Below are 20,706 nucleotides of genomic sequence, written 5' to 3' on the forward strand. Positions count from 1 at the left end.
ATAGATAAAAAAACCAACACTCCTACTCGTTTTTAACCCTAGCCAGTGTGCTAGGAGCACATTTCTGATCTTTGCCTAATCTAACTGGTTTGATAATCTTTGCTCAGTGCCCTTGAGAGCTATGTTAATCCCCAGTCATTTCATAGCCTTTTTCTTTGTGCTACCTGGCACACCCCAGGTAGAAGCAAATGGAAGATCATGATTTTACTTGTCTCCGAGTTTCTGAGCATGTAAGTAGATAATTTTTGCACAAAGCACATCATTATTATATCCTTTGCCATAATAATAATATGATTCATCTTTAATTCTATTACTCTCTGTCTCAGCCTCAGTACATAATTCTGGGGTAATGAAGCATGCGAGGCAGTGTTCCCAGGTTGTTACACCACTGTAAAGGCCTACCAGAAATTTGGCAGTTGAAAAGATATTCCACATGTGCATCATTACATAAATAAATGATCATATTTATAGCAGTTATTATATTGTGTGTTTTAAAATACACTTTTTGTTTTAGATTCTGGGTGATGGATAGACTATGATCGCTGTAGATGGAAGTGCACCTCTTTTGTTCCATACAAGAAACAAACCAGCAGCCATTCTTCCAGAAAGAATTGATATTCCTTTTAAGGTTCTATCAAGGAAACTTAAAGTAAATTTGAATCTTTACTGTGTCATAGTAGGATTTGCTTTTTTAGGTTGGTTAGGCCCGAGATTCAGAACCAGGGAAGCAGAGAGTGTAAATGGATAGAGTTGCAGTTTCACATAAATAAATATGTCAGCGCCAAATTTAAAGACTTGTTAAAAAAAGAATTTGTAGCCAGATATTCAGCTGGTGTGAATCAGAAGACCTGGCAAATTGGGAGAATTATGGAGGCTTTTTCTTTGTCTGCTAAAATGTGAACTATATTGCAAATTCTCTCTTCCTAAAACCAACAGCTAACCTCACAAGGAGAAGAGCACGAGTCTTTGCTCACTCACTCCAGTTTGTAGAGTGGTCAACATGTACAGACACAATAAGCCCGTTTGGGCCTTTCAGGTAGTTCTGCAATGAGGGCATCTCCCAGCACTAAAGTTTTGCCCTGTTAAAGTGCTGGGGATCTTCCTTGCCCTGGGCCGTAGAAGCTCTCGGGATGCCTTTCTCTGTGGGGTCTGGATAGCTGCCTTCTCCTAGCTCTTGGGAACCAGAAATTAATCTCCTTCTGTCAGCCACGCTACGAGAAAATTAGTTAACTTTCTATTGTGCATGCACACAGACACCCTCTGTGAGGTGTTAAAGTCCCACCCTCCAAGCATCCTGTGGCTTGCCATCGTGGCAGCCACCAGGCACGGGGCTCGGTGCTGCACATCCCTCTCCTTCCTGCAGTGGCCAGCAGAAATTTCCTTCTCTCTTCCTGTAAGACACCTAGGTGTTATCCTGGTTCCTTTCCTCCCTAGCTGCATGGCACTAGCAAAGGTAACGCAAAAGTCAGGCTTTCGCTTGCCTTTGCATTTCTAGGTCTGCAGTTACATAACCACTGGTATAAAATACAATTACCTTTCTAAGAAAAACCAGTGTGATTCAATGTGATCTCTTGGTCTCGTGGTTTATGGTGCAGGGTTCCAAGAGAAGTGAACTTCAGGTCACAACTTCTCCACAGGGACTAATTTTGTATTCTGCATAATATGCCATAAAGCACTATATGAAATCTAAGTTGTGAGTTAATGGGAAAAATATTGCACAGGAGGAGGCTTCATCCATGCTCTGCAGTCTGTCTAAAGAGGTTATTCAGAGTCATGCACACAGGCGTGCACAGAGCGTGTGACTGTGTTTGTGAGCAGAAATCAATTCCTTCCCACCTGGCAGAGCCAGGACCTTTACTTCTTGTTATTCAAAGGTGTTGCTGCAACCCAATTAATACATAAGTCAATATATATTTGTTAGTCAGGCATTAAAAGAAAAAAAGGGGAAAAAAATCTCAGCTCCACAGCATATGTATATGTGGAAAGACCTGAATAAATATGTTAAATAAATAAATAATAATAAAAAAGACAATATGCTTGTAAAAAGCCTTGTCACCTTAGCTTTCATTTTCCTTTGCACTTGCTTTCAAATGGTCTCTAAACTCCCGTTTCTCCACTGTGAAACTATGCTTCGTGAGCCAGATACAAAAGCTGGAGAAAGTGTTAAAGGCAAAATTTAGTCATCAGAAACCTCATGCCAACTGTATTCGAGTTTTAAAAATGCAAACAAATTGAGCCAAAGTTCGAAGTTTGGAAATTCAGGTAGATTGTGCAGAGTTGTCTTCATAAATGACGTCAAGGAAAAATATTTTTAAAAAGTCAGGAGAAAGTGATGCATGTAACTGCGGAAAAATTTGGAGAGGAGTGGGTTCACTCAGACCACTCTTCCCTGCACGTTCAGTGAGGATGCTGCTGGTCAGATATTTAAATAAGTTCATGTTAAACTTGCAGAATGTATACGAAATGCTAACCTGGAGGAAACAACATGGTTGTAAAATGATCCAGGGAGAAAAGTTCTCCCACTGCGAAAAGCAAGTCATGCTCCAGGGTGTTGCTTGTAACACCAGTCTGTAGGCCAAGTCAGGATCCACAGTCAATGACTAAATCTCCACTTAGAATTCATTACTGTCCTACAAATAACAAGCAAAAACCTACATAATGCAGTTAAAATTGAATATAGGGGCTTAATGACAGCAAGAGGCTTAAAATAAACCCTTCAGTAATGTGGACTAAAGCTTATGTTGCTTCTGTTTGTAGCAGTTGTGTGGTTTTGCATTTCTTTTGTGTTTGTGAAGAGGTTGAGACCTGACCAGAGTATTGTATTGGTGTTAAAAATGCCATTTAGCAACTGGCTGTCACATAGCAGGAAGGATGCCAAAGCTAATGTATCCTTTGCACAATAAAAGTATTTTAGCTCTTTCACCTGTGTGACCTGTGCAGCCTCATATTGTGGCTCTGTGTGGTAAGCTTTTCCAGCTCCTGTGTGGTTTGAAAAATGTATCTAATCTAAAAATATGAAACCTCACACTACAGCAGTGCAACAAGAAATTGTCCCAGACTCGCTCCCAAAAGAAATGCAACAGTTCTTGTCTTGATACAAGAAATTTAAGCAGCAGATAACTTCAGCTCAAACTGGGAGTTTCCTGGTAAGCTGGTGCTTGAGCCTCATTTCACAAGAGTTGTGGCAGATGATCCAGACTCCTGACATTCAAGTAATGAAATCACTCTTGCCTTGGTGATGTTATCCATCAGTTTTCCTAGTCACTCATCTTTCATCTAGCAACCACAGTAGACCCTTTCCTACAGTCATCTGCCTGGATGAGGTGGAGCGGATCAGTGCTGTCACAGACACAGCACATGGTCCTGAGTCACTGGAGTGGCACCATCTCTCCCATGCTGCATGGTCAGGGGAAGAGATACAACCCTGATCCAAGCATTGCTGCTAACAAATGTCCTTCAGGGCAGATCAAGCTTTCATTTACTCCCATGCAATTCCCCTGACTGCCAGAATAAGCTCAATGAGTGAGGACTCACCAAGATTACTATATACCAAACTTCGTGATATCATTTTTGCCATGAGTTTTCAGTGACCTATTTTGTACCACCTGTCTGAGATAGATAGTTGTACTTGTTATTTTGAGGTCAAGAAAATATTTTTTCCCCCATCTTAAAAAAGCCAGTCCTACCAGGAACAAGTGCTGACATTTATACCTGTTGCTTACTCATCGCTCCAGAATAGAGCCGTGCTTGGTTTGACAGCAAACATCTAGCTCAAGAGCTGTTTTCAGGACATCAACTGAAACTTAGCCATTTTGTCCAAAATGTTTTTTTTTTTTTTTTTTTTTTTTTGACGAATAACTCCAGCTGCCCAGATTGAAGTAATTACTACAGAAGATAAACTAGTGTTTTATTCATGGCATTCCAGGAAGAGAGTGCTATTTCCCCTAAATGCTTATTGAAGATTTTACTGAAACCCCAAGTAACTCTAGTAAATAACCCTTAATATACCTCCAAGAGCTATTCGGCTAGGTCCTAAATATATGAATGCCCTCATTCTGTTGTCCTGCTCTAAAAGAGACATTTTTTATGCTAATGAGAGCCTCTCCTCTCAAGAGCTCACCATCCCATCCCAACCAAAAGCCAAATAACCAAATTAGCCAAAGCAGTATTTTATACTGAGTAATCCGACTTGATTCATTGACACAGCTAAAATACATTATACAGATTAAACATGGTCACTGCTAATTTGCCCTGTCCTCAGCATCTGTTCTCACTAGCCTCATTATGATCTTTGCCTACATTTTTCATTTAGATCACAGATTATTCTTTCCCTCCAGTCTCTGCTCTAGGCTGATGCCAAGCTAAGTGTTCTGTGATAGGGAGCTCTTTCCCCATGACTGACTGGAAATAAAAAGATATTGTCACTCAAGTGCTATGTGAATTGTTAACCCTTAACTTTTGTGAGAAAATGAGTTATATTTTGTAACCAAGGAAAAAAAGCAAACAATTTTTTCCACTCCCTTATGTCTGGAGTACTCAATGGGAATATGAGAAAGAAAAAAGGAGTGGAAATGAAATATAACAGCAGACTTTCCCAGAGGGAGGGAAAATAAAACCTAAGAAAAATGTTTGGAGGAAACAGGACTGAAATCCCCAGGGGCCTTGTGTTTTAATAAATTGTTTTCCTACATTTTTACACCATTATGTGTAATAACCAGAAAGAGAAACAAACTACAGTTTAAAAATTACAGATAATTTCTCTCTTACAGCCCTGTATATCTAACAGGCAAAACTAACTCTAAACATTTAGGTAATCTAAAATCAAACACTTTTGGACAGATTTTGTTCTTGTACCTTGGGCATACTGTGGGGATGAGGGATACTGGAATGAGCAAGTGGGTAACCTCCTGGTTATTTGGGCAAGAAGTTGATTCCTTGCGTAAAAGGCAGGGAAATTGAATTTTGTTACTTGTTTCTGTTAATGCACACATATATTGCCTTGGCAGAATAGAGGGTGTTTGGAGTAGATGAAAAAACAGATTGTATTCACTTGGAGATGCTTCTGTACTCTCGTAAGGTGAATAAAAATTAATTCTCCTGGGCTCAGAGGAGTTCCTGTCCTTTTCCTAGGGGTAAGTACTGCCTCAAAAGGGAGAATGGTTGGTGGACTGGGATAGGCAGATGATCATACTTATCATTCAAAAGCCACTATATGCATCTAGCTCTTGGTATGTACAGTTTCACGTGGCTACGCATTTTCCAGTATTTTTTTTTTTTTTACAAGTCCTGTTAATGTTTTCAAGTGCCAGGAGTCAGCAGAAAGCATTCTCGTTTATTCGGAGGTCTCAGTCCTTACAGTTCTCTGTGGGCCTGTTTCAGAGCTTAGCTGTTTGGCTGCTTGTCACTATGACACATGAAAATAATGAGCAGAGTTAATTTATATTATTGTGTTCTGGCTTCAGTGAAGTTAGACTAAAAGAGGTTTTGGTCTGATGGGTTTCAGACGAGCATTCAGAATGCTCTGCTGGTTTGAATAACCATGGAAGCTCAGCGCAGTGGAACAACAATTTATTTAACCAAGGTAATCATTTGCATGTTTGTGAGATCACAGCTGCTGAAATGCATCCAGTGCTGTTTTATGACACCTACGTACAGAGGTGCCATTAACATAAAGACTATATTAGCAGTGTCCAGTGACACAGGAGGGGCTCACGTTGTTGGTACCCTCCTGGCTTTGGGCTGGGGCCCCAGCACTGCCCACAAGCTGGGGCGCCTTGAAGCTCTGCTCTGGCGTGCATTGATTTGTTCCTTTGGCAGGAAAATCTGAAGCACGAGGAAGCCTAATACATGTTTAAGCCCCTTCCCTGCATGCTTTTGCACAGCACTGTGGCCTTCATGGTATGGAGAAAGCGAAGCATGTGAGCGTGCACTGATGTCAGAGACAGACAGCAGAGGATTAGGCCAGATCCAGGGGGGTTGCTGGAGTAACGTATTCACTGAATGTACAGTAATCTGCAGCACAAGTTTTCTCTTGTTTGTTTGTTGCTAGAAGGTGTGTAAAGGATGTGCTCCTCACCAAGCACGTGTCTGTGAGAAAGCATCAGTTGGAGGCTGCTGCTGCCTCAGTGCTCAGGGGAGAAGAGCATTTCTGCCTGGACATGCGAGGAGGCGACGGTGTGGTGTGAAGGAGGAAAGTAGTGTCCAAAAGTAACGTGAGAGAAACAGACAGATCTGTGTAGGGTGCGCAGGGCCGAACTGCTGCATGGCTGAGGCCATTCACAGCAATACCGGTGTGCCTTTGGGAAAAAGGGAGTTCCTCTGCTGGTGGGACTTGCTGTGCCACTGGGCCTGCCCTGGGCACCGAGAGCAGGGCTGAACGGGGCCGGGGTCCCAGTGACAGAGACGTGCTAGGAAGGAGAGAGCGATGCTGCTTCTGTGTCCCGGGGTGCAGCTGCTCTGATGCTGCAGCATCATGAGATCAGACCATGGTAGTTTAGGCCATTCACAGTCCTCCACTCCTCTCTTCGGGGTGGGGAAAACAAAACAACCACTCGGTGCTTTCTGTAGCTAACATTGGCTTCTGATAGGCAGTGGAGCGTATTTGGCCGCTCTTGCTCAGAGTGAACTGTACCTTTCTGTTTAAGTAGTCCACTGAAATCAACCTCAGGCTGGCAGATGGGGTCCACGAAGGCCCAGATTCTGCCCTAACTTAGATCTGCAAATCTTTTGTTGACTTCTCTAGGAACGTCTTACAGTTATGTCATTACATGACAGCTGATTTCAGATGCTAAATGTTCTGCATCCTTTTGGAGCTAAATAACATTTACAAGATGCAAATAAAGGCACAACCCCCCAGTACTCTGCAACATCCTCAAAAGCCTGGAAGATACCTCGTCTCTGGTCTGGTGATAAAAATCTTGTTGCTAAGAGCAGTGCTAGCAGTGCAGATGCTTAGATAATTATCCTTTGTGGTCCCGTTTTATACGTGATTATGTTCATCTGTCAACACTTTTTGTAACAGATCTGCACAGTTAACACATTTTAGTATTAGATCTTTTTCTTTAAAAATAAAACAAAAATACAAAAACAACATACCAGTCACAATTTCAGTCCATGCTGGAGGTTTGCTTACGATCTTGAAGAGCTGGCAAGTGCAAAACCCATTTTTCACACTTTAGAGAGAAACACAACGTGGTATTAGGTTCCTGGAAATTTAGAAATGTCCTTAAAGAGCTTTGTGTCCTCATTTCCTTCTCTTCCCAGTGGGTATTTGGATATATGAGGTTTGTTGTAATGTAAAAGCTCTGTTTGAGAACCTCAAGCAGAGCTGGGTTCAGTCCATTTGGGGGATTGATGCTGAAGTGGTCACTGCGGCTGTGGGAGGAGGTCCAACCCCACCTCACTTCGTAAACCTGTGTTTTTTGGTTGCTGGCCAGAGTGCAAGGAGAATCTGGCCAGCAAGCAGCAAGATGTCGCTTAGACATGAATTTGAATAGAAATAAGACTTGAATACAAGAGCACGATCAGAGGCCTGCTTCTTCATGGAGGGACTTCTTTGAGCAGTGGTGGCAGGGGAATGATATGCCTCTGCTGTCTTTGAGTTTGGGAAAAGGCATTTAGAACAACCCCCAGCTGAGGAAGAAGATACTTGTGAGGTGGCTTTTCTTTGGACACTATGAAGCTATGGGCAGGGGGTTGGAAGGGAAAGGGACAGCAGGGGAACTCAGGGAAAACAGTCTAAACCTAGCTCAAAGCAAAATCCTGGAAAGATATGTAACATCATCAGGTGTGTCTGCCTACTGATCCATTCTAATACTGCCCATTTGTCTCTAACATTTTCTTTTGAATTATTTTCAACTGCCCATGTTTCAAAGTTTCAGATGAATATATATGATCAGCCTGTGGTGAATACAGGTCTAAACAAGTGACATGCTTATATTCAGCATACAAATGAGACTAGACATGGTACCCAGTTGCAAAGTTGAGATTCCAAATTCCTTGATTTTGTGGCATGTTTCCACTTGTGATTTCATGGCTTTGTGACCCATGTGTCTGAATACTACAGACACTATCTAATTTCTCTTACAGCACCTCAAATAACTGCTATGAACATTTATCCCACGGCTAATTCTTATTTACCTCTGATATTTGCATTCATAACTATTTGAGATGTAGGCATGCCTCTCATTTAATCTGTAAGAATATGCACTGGTATTCTTGTTTGTTATTCCACAGTCAGAAGTATATTTTACCACTGTATAATATTTTAAAAGGTACAAAATCAAAATTGCAACACCTAGTAATCCCCCCCACCGTAAATAAAAAGAAAAAAAATATCTCCTAACCCAATATATTTTCTGCTTGTGCTGCTTTTTAACAACCAGGTGTATTGGGAAAAAAAATGCCATTTCACTTTGAGTGGCAACATCATGGAGCTGTTTGTGCCAAAATCACAGAATTCTTATTACAGGTCTAGCTGTAACTCTCTGTTGAGAAACTTTATGAAGAAAATGAACTCTACTATATATAATACATAAATGTTTTGCTTCCCTGGAGATACTTTAGCTTGTTTTCTTTTGTGGCATTTACAGTGGTATGCTCCAGACAGACTCACAGTGGGACAATATCTTAATAACATCTTAAAAAGTACTAGAGCATCAAAATTTTGTCTGTCTTCTCAGGCCTATTTTAGGTCTGTAAACCTCAATTTACTACTGTAAGGACAGATTTGGTTTCCTTTTTTCTAAAATGTTGTTCTAATCTGGCATAAGACCAGATCTCATAATCTTTTTTTTTTTTTTTTCTTCTATTTTCTTGATGATAAAAATGCTAAAAGTGTTCTTCACTCATTTCTCCTGTTTAAGTAGAGAGCCCAAAATTTTGAAGAAACTCTGTTATTTATGGTAGTATTTTTAGTGTTTTTTTTTTTTTTTTTTTTTCCAAGTATATTTAAAGATTTTGTATATAAGAAGAGAGTCTGTTGCTAATGATTTCTTGGGCATTGAAAAGTTAAAGTTAGTTGCATGGCTTTCAAACTCCCTCATTCATGTGTGTATCACTTACTCAAATATGAAACAATTGGTAGAAACAACAACAACAACAACAAAATCTTTTTCTCTGAACACTGCCAATTCAATGAAACCAAAGTTTCTCACAGAGAATGTGTAGTTTTCAGATGATTTTTCAGTGGCAGTTGACCAAATCTCATTAGAACCAGGTTGAAAAAGATTCTTTTGACCTCAACATTCTGATTGTATTACATTAAATGTTAAATGTCAAAGTGAAAAGTTTTGGAAAGATTAAGCAGAATAGTCTGGAATGGGATGTTTTGTAAATAAATCCTTGTTTTTAAATTATTTTTTCTGGAATGGAATTGAAATCTGCATTTTCTTATTAATAGAAACTTTGGTCTTCAGACTTCTCTCTTATTTCAGTTGACAGCCATGATCTTTGGGGAAACCAAATTGTCCAGATCAAGACAAATATTTTAATTCATGAAACAGTTGGCATGATGTGTCCTGTGAATTCATGCTGGTTATATCTCCACCGTTTAAGAGAGAACCTCAAAAAAAAATCCCTGATGGCTAAACCTTTAGAAGGACCATTTCAGACATAAGCATTTCAGAGGCCTCTCCTTAGAGCGGTGAAGATAAAGTGTTTATGAAATGTGGGAAGCGATTGAATATGCATCAGATTCCCCAGTTATATACGATGGAAGTAATCCAGACTTTCACTATTGGCATCTTGTGCTATAACTTTACTTGATTTTCATTTTTTATTCTAGTGCCAACAATATGCCTAAGCAAGTAGAAGTGAGGATGCATGAAAGTCATTTGAGTCCAGTGGAGCACAGATCCAGGAACATATGTGTGCAGTTTTGCCAGTCACTCCGCAGGAATCTGCTCCTGACTCTTACTGTATTCGGTAAGCTACAGCTGCTTCTCTGGATGCTCTGTATATCTGTACTTGTTCCTGTAGGACCACAGCCCCTTTCTACTCTCCTCAGCTGTTCTAGCTGAAGTAGGATACCCTCAGGCACTGTCACTCTAGTTCAGGTGTGCAAGGTGTTATTAACACAGCATGGAGCAAGTCCACCCCACTGAGCTACACAGCATCTCCTTTTTTAATGGAATGTCACCTAAGTCCCAAGGCGAGCCAGATCAATGTAATTCAGTAAACTAATAGCACTGCACTTTTTTCCCCCTCTCAGTTACTTGAAAAAAAAAGACAAAAGCTTTTAAGAACTTCTTTCTCCTCATTTTTTTTATCTCTCAGTTCTTGCTCTGCTGCTTTTAAGGTTTGTCCCCCTCTCGGTAGCTGTAAGCCAGCACTCAGTGATCTCATGCTGAATATTGCCCCTGGCTTCAGCAACTCCCAAATATGGAGCAGTTTGACATTTTATTGTGGTTCACTGGCTCCTTGCCTGGCTCGTTTTCACTGAAAGCCTAACAGCCTAACGCAGCAAATTCGTAGACATGCTCTATTTTGTTATTGTTTGAAAGCCCAACTGCAGCTGGTCCTGAGCCGCAAATTTCACATCCATAGTTTTAATCCTTCAAAACCCGTACTGCTGAAGTGTTTATACAGGGTATTTGCTTTGAATCATCTCTAGAAGGTGCCTGATGCAATTCCACAAAAAGTTTTAAATATATGTATATTTTCCATTGTATCAAGCTGATACTTCAAAGAGTCATAGTTGCTGCAAATCACAACTCGGGCTTTTCTGTCAAGTTTTATTACACTTGGGAGTTTTTAATGGGCTTGGGATCAAGAAGACAAAGCATCCTGGATGTAAACATAAAATATCCATTCACAAAGACTGTATTATGGAAGTAAATGTGGCCTTTTTTCATATAGACAGTGCTTTAGCAGCCCCAGTCCATAGAGAGAGAGGTTTAGGTATCATCACACTACACTCCTACATGTGATGAAGGAATTGTTTGTGGTAATGACTATTTGAGAGCGTTAGTACAATTAGAACAGAAGAATGCAGTCCATCAAAGGGAGGGAGTAGTAAATTGGTACCAAGAATCAGGTTTTTCTTCAATCAAGTTTCCTTCACGTGCTATATTCCATGTCAGGCTCTTAAAAGGTGAAAAATAGCTCTGTGGGAGTTTCAGGTTTGAGAAAAGTGGTGTCTGGTTGCTTGAAAAGATCCATCAGAGCTTGGGATGGGAAGGTATCTGGAATCTGCTAGGTCTTTTTTTTTCCTCTCTAAGTTTCATATTTTGCTTAGTAGTATGCTGATAGTGATAAATCCAGAGATGACCATTTGGTAATAAATGACTGATATTCCCCTCCAAAAACACCCCAAACCATAATCTTGAATCTGTTTTCCTCACAAAACTATTCTATATTTCCTGTAGGGTTTTTCTAGTCTGTTAAATAGTTATTTATGCTCTCCTTGTTTTCAAGCAGTACCATTCTGAAGTTGAGAGCTAGGTGTCATACTCAGAAGAGCTGGGCCCTAAACCTGGCTCTTCTACCAAGCCTGAATGGCCTTGTATAAATCTCTTCACCTCTTGGTGTCTCAAGTCTGACTATCCCTCAGCATATTACAAGGCCTACTCAGAATTAGTAAACCTCAACAATGTTGTGGGGAAAACATGATGCAGAAGCAAAATAACACATGAGGTGTAAGCTCAGGACTATTTCTCTTTAATCGTGAGATACATGGTAAGCATGTTACAGCCAGTATTAATTAGAAGGCTAAGCCTTCCAAAATCTGTCTCTGTACCAAAAACCAGCTGCCTTCTTTACATGTTTTTATTCTTGGCTTCTCTGCTGGGTAATGAATGCACATTCAGGTGTATTTTTCTTGTCTACTTGCTGTCTTTTATTCTCCTTCCAGGTGTCATCCTGGGTGCACTATGTGGGGGTCTTCTTCGTCTAGCAACACCAATTGACCCTGACATCATCATGTTAATAGCCTTCCCAGGAGATATACTTATGAGGATGCTAAAAATGTTGATCCTCCCTTTAATTATCTCCAGTTTAATCACAGGTAAGATCTAATACTTTAAGATGCTTGCTACAGAAATCACCTGGTTTGCTTTTTGTGATGTAAGAAGAATAATAGTGTGATCCTGGGACTTTGTAGTTACAACATGTATTTTGGAGTTAATTTCTGATTAACTTTATTGCCTTTAATAGGTAGATGCTCTGGTGAATTTATTTTCAAACACATCCACACATACTCCCTTCTTGAACACGAGAATTTTCTTGATATCTAATTCCTGGATTGGACCTTGTAAATAATATGGTAGGATAATCAAATGCCTAGCATACTTAAAGCTGTGCTGTCAGCCAGAACACGACCAGTTTGCAGCTATGAAGGGCAAAAGATGGTATGATATCTTCTATATTTTTCAATGTCTCCTGTGCAGTCAGATGAAATCTCAAATGCTTCTCTTCAAAGGAGTAACAGCAGACATTGTTCACATAAGATTTGGAGGGAGAAGCTTCAGTAGTCTATGTAGCGGTGAGAATTTTACACATACAAGAAGCAGGCAGACATTAAATTATGTAAATTAGACAATATTTTCTGTGATGATTATTGAAGTGGGTATTGAAACTCTATTTCTTTGTTTGTTTCTTAAAAATAAAACACTTGCAGGACTGTCTGGTTTAGATGCTAAAGCAAGTGGCCGATTGGGAACAAGAGCCATGGTCTACTACATGTCCACCACTATTATTGCTGCCGTGCTGGGTGTGATTCTGGTTTTAGCTATCCATCCAGGGAATCCAAAACTCAGGAAACAGCTAGGTCAAGGGAAAAAGAATGATGAAGTATCAAGTCTGGATGCCTTCTTGGATCTGATACGAAACCTGTTCCCTGAAAATCTAGTCCAAGCATGTTTTCAGCAGGTAAATCCTTCTACACCTTGGCAATATATTTTTTAAAACATCTTTTATTTACCGTGGTTGTCTGTAGAGTGAATGTCACTAGGTGAATAACATAAATGATGATGCAAAGAAAAATACAAGTCTTAGGTCTTGAGCAGGTAAATGAATGAATATTATTTATTGCTGCTTTGTTTTATGTTGTAGTTATTTTGTTTCATAGATTTTTTTTTAGAAAAAAATATTTTTAGTTTGTTATTAAGTAATCTTAAAAACTTTTCCTTATTTGGATACAGTATATAAGGTCATGAATGCTAGGTTGTGGCTGAATGGATGATGACTTAAAGGATCTTTCACTCTGGTTGAATTTGGTCTTGGTTTTACAAAGCTGATGGTTTTATAATGGCCTGTGTATGATGTATGGATGATCTTCATTCAGGTTGGCTGCCAGTGGAAATGTAGCATGAAACCCAACTCTCGTAACTTCTATTGCTGTATTAGAGCCCAGATTATGTGGGAATAATACACTCAAGTGGCTGACCCACCTACAGGTGGCTCCATCAGGCCAGGTTTGAGGGATGCTGGGAAAGATGGATGTTAGACCATGTGTTATGTGCTGTGTAGGTAAATAAGTTTGTCTGAAAGGTTTCTGCTAATGCTTTATCAAAATGGCTTCACTTTGAGGGGAAAAAGAAATGAAGATGGTATGCTTGCTGATCTTCTGCTTAAACAAATTTCTTCTATGTGAGCTGCTTTTTCCTACAACTAAACTGTTTGGCAGTTTGGCAGTAATGAGGATTTTTTTTTTTTGGATGAAATGGGGTTCGTTGCCAAACCTGTTCTTAAATGTTCCTAAGTGAAATGGCATGACAGCAGGAGCTGTGGTTATGGCTGAAGAGTGAAGAGAAAAGGGGGAAGGGAGAAGAGGCCATGGGGGTGGAAGAACAGAGGGCAACCTAAGATGCCAAAAGGATTTGGATTTTGGATTGCTTCACTTCTTTCACAGACTTCCACATAAAAACACATAGTCCTTTGGGGTTTAATGAGAGAACATTCTCAATATTTCCAAATCATCATGGGAATGTCAGTTGTGGTCAAACTGTGGTTGGCCAAACACCACATGTAATATGAAATGTGTTTTTGCAAAACTGAGTGAGGGGAGAACAGGGTGCTCATGTTTTTTTTTTTTTTTTTTTACCTTTCTTTCCCCAGTTTAAACTGTGGAAGAGAGGATAAAATTTCTGGTCAGTTGAGAGTTGCTGAATATCTAGACAATGGGACAAAATTCAGGAGAAAAAATAATTAAGCTACGCATGTCAAATAGTTTTCTTGGAATGTTGATACTGCTTTTTCAGTGTGTGTAATATCAATCTTTAATTCAATTCACTTGTTATGGATTACCAATTCAATTAATTGTTTTTTAAACTTGTCTATGCAGACATATTTCAAAGCCCGTAAAAATCAGTGGACACAGTCCTGGTAACTTTGGTGGCACCTGAAGGATAGTGCCTTACTGAGCTTTTTGGCTTTCCTAAGTTTAATCTTATCAGATTCCAAATTAATTGCCACTGAAGGTCTCTGCACAGAGCCACCTTTCATTTGCAAAATCAGTCATGCTCCTTTCCAAATGGAACTTATGCCTTCTATCATCTCTTAACTGCTCAGTAAGGGAGTTATGTTTTACTTATTCCTCCCTTTGTTTAGTAGGAAAATTAACTTCTTGTAATGGTGTCAGCATATATTTTCTCTTCCTACTTTTATTCAGACTCTCTCCATGGCATTCAATATTTCTGGGTTCCCATAGGAGGAAATTTTTGCAGAGTTCCTACAGACTGATTTTGAAGCATGCACAACAGTGGTACTATGCAGCAGTGACCCATGTAATTCTACAAGTTCTACAAGTAATGAAGGGATTAAAAAACAATTTTGACATAGCTCATTTGGAAACTGAACTCTGAGCCATCATGGGATTTCAGTATCTGTTGAATTTTTCCATGGTCCACAAGAAATTCTTAATTTATAATAAAAACTGCTATTCCAGCAGAGACTTAAGTTGTTGTATGCCATGAAGAGAAATGGACTCCTATGTTTAAATATGACTATAACATTCAAATGATTTTCAGGCCTGAGACAATTGTCATAATCTAAACTTAATGTTAGGCTCAGCATTTTTAGTGCTATGACCTATGCAATGAAAAGCTGAAGACTTAAGTGACTGCAGTGGAATTTGTGAGCGCTTTAATGTTTTAAGGTTAATTTGTATGACTCTGCTCTTATATTCTGGCTACCTTATATAAAAAGTTAAGTGTTAACATTTCTCAGATAAAATTCAAATCTGGAAATAAAAAAAACGTGCAGGCATGTTGGATGGTTTCCGGACAACTGAAGAGTTTCTCATACAGTACCTGTGTAGGCTTTCTGTCTACAACCCCCTCTGTAGGTGCAGACAGCAGGTTTTGAAAGGAGATATGTAAGGTATGTTCGAACGGTATGTGGATTAAATCTGGATCATCATCTATAGTACTACAGTTTGTCATCTCAACAAGAAGGAGGTGCAAATGTTCTTTGAAAGGCTAACGCACTGGATCTGATGCCTTGCTTAAGCATTATGTCTAGGAAACAAGGAAAGTAGGGAGCAGATGGGAAACAGTGGCAAAACAGTCGTAGCTTCCCAAGCATTCTGCCTGCCTCAGAGCCATGAAGAGGCAGGAAAGGCTTAAATTGGGAAGTGGGAAAGAAATGCAGTCCCTTTTAAAAGAGCAAATCACAGATCTCCCTTTTTATATTCCTCCTTCCTGCCCTCCTGCCCCCAGCCATAACTCAAGCCTGTTTTTCCCTTTACCATTCCTTCCTATCTTTCCCTAAACTCTGCCTTTGGTATGCCAGGAGAGGTCCAGAGCCATTCAGATTCTGTTGTCTTCTTTTTAAGGTGGTCAGATTTGATTTAGTAGGAGCGTGGCAGCTTAGATGCTCTGTTATCTGCCACTCAGAATGTTTTAATTGGAAAGCTCTGGGATTCCATGTGTTTCATTTTGAGCTCATGCTCACTGAATGAAGTGTTGAAAATGAGTTTTTGATTCAAGTTAACCATCAAACTATGATAACTTGAGCTGGACATCCCATCCTGAATTACAAGCCTTATTATAGAGTTGCTGCTGTGACTGATCTTAGAGGTGTCTGCCTTTGGGTGCTAAATAAATTGTATCTATGTGTAACATGCAATCTGTGAAGCACCATTTGTGAACCATCTGGACAAAGGGGCTAACTAGCTGTTAAATGCTATGCAGTAGCAATATGGAGCAAGTATTTAACATAGTTTTCACACCAGAGTCATGCTGAAGACTCCCAGGACTTTGTGACACTTGGAACTATTGAAAAACAAACTTATTTTTGGAAGAAGGGGTAAGAGGTTGTGGAATGCATGTCTAATCCTTTAAAAATATAGTTTCCTGGAATTTCAAGATAATTTTTAAAAATTATTTCCTGATATCCCATATTACATTTGGTCTGTTTCCATTCTCATCCTCCCTTTTTATTGCCTTCAGATCCAAACTGTTACCAAGAAAGTGTTGGTGCCACCACCCATTGAAGAACCACCAAACGTTACTGATGCTGCCTTTGCTATAATGAATGAGACTGTGCGCGAAGCACCAGAAGCCCAGCTGGTCATTAAGAAGGGACTTGAATTTAAGGATGGCATGAATGTCCTGGGTAGGGAAACTTTTTGCCTGTCAAATATGTACATCACATGTATGACACAGTTTTTGGCTGTGACTGGGTAGTCAGTATTGTCTCATCTGCTTCTCATTGCAAGTTTAGTCTCCACAAATAATCGTCATAAAATGTTATCACCTACTGGCTGCCCTTTGGTCTTTGAGATGAAAATCAAATGGTCTTAGTAGAACTATGGCTATATCACAGAAACAATCAAGAGAACTATTCTGAATTGGCAGCTTTACAGGTATTGTTTGGAGTACAGTGGGGAAGCATGTAGGAGGTAGGCAAAATATCCTTTAATCCTAGAAGTAGCCTACCTAGACTAATACTAATGCATATTGGCAAAACAGTATGGGGGAGAGCTTCAAGAGGCAATGCTCTACCCACCCTCTGATGCATTTGAGCTCAGTTGTTTCCAGTAGGTTTCTTGGGCAAGTTGAACTAGATTTTGGCTTGAGGCACAGCCTGAAGTGAGAGGTGGGGTGTGCACCACACCACCCAAGAAAAATCCCAGAGAGGCTTGACACATCTCTGAGTCACAGCTCCCTCTCTCTTTCATCTTGGCTGCTGACCTTTACCAGCTGCACATTATGAACAACTGCCATTGTGCCATCTTGTCTGTACAAGCCGGCATGTGGGGGTGGTATGAAGGTTTTGCCTATCTCCTACTCCTTCCTGAAGCACCTGTTCAAACTGGGGCGGGGGTGTGGGGGAATGAAGAGTTGCCACACAGCTCCTATTTTCTCCTCTGTGCCTAGACTCAGTTTTATCAGCTCAGAAAGGAGTGCTCCACCTTCACCTTCTTTGTGGACGTGGGTGAAGATGGTCGCAAATTAGCCCTCAATTTGTACAACTCATCAGCACGCCTACGCTTGGAGATTCATGTGCTCTGGGGCAGCGTGTTCACAGGGCCGAGGCCCACACCCGTGTTTACAGGCACTGTCCTCAGAGCGGGACAGTATGTGGCAGTACCTAATCCACTGCTTTTTCTCAGCACTAGGCCCTCACTTCTAAGTGGCAAATGGTCCTTTACAGACCCCTTAAAGCTGCTGAGACAGTGGCTGCTGTGCCTGCAGACCTGCTCCAGGTTGGCAGTGGCTGCTTCGCTCAGACGCAGGGGTGATAGCATCAGTAAGCTTATCTGAGATGATTTGTTTCTCTGGGAAGCAGCCTGCTCTGCAAGAGCCAGAGCCACTGTACCGTGCCTACCTCAAAAATGCCTCATTTCACTCTGCATCTGTGGGCAGAGGCGCTGCTTTAAGGTGCTGATCGGTGTTCTGCACCCTGTGCGAGGCAGCAGCACATTGCTCGTGCTGTTACCATCACCTGCTTTTTTTTTTTTTTTTTTTTCCTTCTTTCTTAGAGCTCTTATTTTGTGCTAAAATGAAACAGTATTTCTGATGTGAGAGATGCATTACATTTAGTGTGGGATTTGTGTTGTGCTGGTCCCATCATGGATAAAAAAAGAGGTAGAAAGCTGAATAAAATTCCTACAGGAAGGAAATGCACAGTATTAAAACTATAGTTTAGGTGGGATATATGCTGCAGTGTTTTGACTAAAGACTCTCAAATGTTGCAGCATGCTTGCTTTTTTTTTTTTCTTTTTTTTTTTTTTTTTTTTTTTTTTCTTTTTTTTTTTTCACCTCCTTCTTTTCCCCTCTTTTTAATGAAGAAATGAAAATGTTGGGGAAATGCCATCCAGCTTGCATAAACTTTGCAAACCATGCAAACTCCTGCAAGTATGAACCAACTTGACTTTTCTGACTAATGTAGCAACTGGTTTGGAAGTAACAGAACTAAACCACCTACAAACATTTTCTGATGCACAGTCTGAATTCCAGGAAATTACTTGTCTTTGACTAAAAAGCTTTTCATCATTTCTCCATGCTCTACAGCACACACACATACATTTCACTTCCCTCTTTAAGTGACTCAACAGAAATATCTTGGTGCTGGATAATGACATATTCAGTGGAATGGATATTTTTAAAAAATAAAAAAAATGTTAAACCCAGTGTGAAGATATGGGACAGGCTGTCTTTTCCCAGAATACTATTAGCTAAAATTCCCTTCTTTAGAATGCTCTTGTATCCTGTTGGGTTTTTCCTTAGGAACTTCCCAGATGAGTTCACACATTTGATAATACTGAACTCATACTGTGTTTGAAAGTTTACCCTCAAAGCCAATAATTCCTCTCTGGACACTGAAAATTTCTGTGAAAATTGCTGGAAGGTAAAGGTTAGCTTTGGAGACACAGCTCAAAAGGAATACATGACAGGCACACAGTCGAACGGTCCATATTAGCATACCTTAGTCATTTAAATTTTGGGGTCCAATCCTGTTCATACTGAATCTATGATTAGATATCCACTGATGCTGGTTTCAGTGAGGGCAATCTGTTTAATATGAATTCTGTTTGGTTTATCTTAAAGTGCAGTACCCACCTTCTCCTCCCACCCCTACCTTCTTTATTTAAGGTGGGTACTCCTGGCCTGTGAAAAGTGTGTTCTGGGACTTCAAATTGCAAAACTGATTAGTCTGTAGGTTGACTCTGCCATTTTTTTTTTAAGCTTGCCAAAAATGTTTTTGGTCTCTAGTGACTGTTTTAGCAACAAAGAACAGTCGTGGTGCGGTGCTGTGTTGCCTCTCCCATTTGCCAGGGGCTACGAGGTTTCTAGCAATTGCATGGCACTGAAAAGATTGGGGTATAGGTATTTTTTTGCTGATCAGATCAACTCAGAAAAAAAGAAACATAGTTCGACTTTGAAATTGGAATGTAGTAAAATATTAAAGGATGTTCTTCTGAATATGATCATGAAAGTTGAGGGTGAGATCATGTTAAAAAGACCGAAGAGATGTGCAATGCACCATAATCATTCTGCAAAGTGGATTAGCAGGTAGCATGAAGACATTGACTAGGTACAAGAACTTGCTAAAAATGTGTTTTTACTTGCTTTTCTTTGTGTTGCATTTTTTTCTCAATAGGTTTGATAGGATTCTTTATTGCATTTGGCATTGCTATGGGGAAAATGGGAGAACAGGCCAAGATGATGGTGGATTTCTTCAACATTCTGAATGAGATTGTAATGAAGTTAGTAACTATGATCATGTGGTAAGTTCAAAGTCCTATTTTCTAGAACAACAACAGCAACAAAAAAGATTTTTAAAATCTTACAAGACCCTAATATAGCATGTAGTGAACACGATTTGTTAGTAAACAATGGTATGAAATACTTCAGTTTTTAAAGCCTTAACCGCTATGCTAGAACCAGAACAGCTTTATTTCTATTTATTGAGGACTATTTAGGAATGATTTTGAAATATTTCTGAAGATGACAGGTTTTGTTCTTTGTTTACTAAAATCCAAGACATGCAGGTACCGGCAAAGACCTTCAAATGCCACATTTCTTATTGAAGTTCACTATATAGAAGGACACCTAAGCATACAACACCGCCCCACATTAAGAACATCCAAATCTTCCTGGGAGGTTAGCATAATCCCAGGATATTAGCTAGAAGGTATAATTACAAAGAAGCCTGAAGACATACTTTATTTGCTGTCTTCTGTAATAAAAATACTTTACCAGCAAATAAAATTCCAGTGGCTTTCAGTGATGTATAGCTCCTCCCCACCTAGTTTTTGCAGAACTTCAGTTTTAGAGGCTCACAGCAGTGGGGTCACTGGAAGGTACCCATCCTGTTTTTGAAGTACTCCCATCTGTAATAACGGGGCCTGGCTTGCCTTCAAGGGAGTGACTTACCCAATTAAGACTGAGCCCTTGTTTATGTTTCTGGAAGGGGATTCTCTCTCTCTCTCTCTCTGGTTCTTCCGAGGGCTTCCCCAGAGCTATATGTACACAGTGCCAAACCTGGCCAGACCACACAAAACCAGTTTTTTCAGAATATAAAAGCACATTGCTACATGTGGCATCATACTACTACCTTAGGCATCTCCAAGGTCTTTTAAGAGCAGAAGTAGCCACTCCAAAAAATGCATGTATCCTGGCTCATTGCTTCCTGTGATTCCCAGGTGTCCCTGGAAATTATTCCACGAGTCACAAGGCTGCACTCTACCTTTTCTATGAGGCTTTAGATAGGCAAAGTTTATAGAAGAGGGAGAAGGGTGCCCAAAGCATGAACCTTTAG

The 20,706-nt window shown here is 40.1% G+C and overlaps 1 protein-coding gene across 2 annotated transcripts in view; it reads left to right on the top strand.

Moving 5' to 3' along the window:
- Positions 1 to 20,706, top strand: part of SLC1A2 (solute carrier family 1 member 2) — an 86,549-nt gene that overhangs the window by 44,456 nt on the left and 21,387 nt on the right. For both annotated transcript variants that reach the window (XM_035329146.1, XM_035329145.1), the window contains exons 2-6: positions 9,785 to 9,924; positions 11,852 to 12,004; positions 12,617 to 12,867; positions 16,389 to 16,554; positions 19,546 to 19,672. In XM_035329146.1, coding sequence (XP_035185037.1) covers positions 9,785 to 9,924; positions 11,852 to 12,004; positions 12,617 to 12,867; positions 16,389 to 16,554; positions 19,546 to 19,672 — 837 coding nt within the window. The remainder of the gene's footprint in view (positions 1 to 9,784; positions 9,925 to 11,851; positions 12,005 to 12,616; positions 12,868 to 16,388; positions 16,555 to 19,545; positions 19,673 to 20,706) is intronic.

Source organism: Oxyura jamaicensis, chromosome 5 (assembly GCF_011077185.1).
Source record: "Oxyura jamaicensis isolate SHBP4307 breed ruddy duck chromosome 5, BPBGC_Ojam_1.0, whole genome shotgun sequence".
NCBI lineage: Eukaryota > Metazoa > Chordata > Aves > Anseriformes > Anatidae > Oxyura > Oxyura jamaicensis.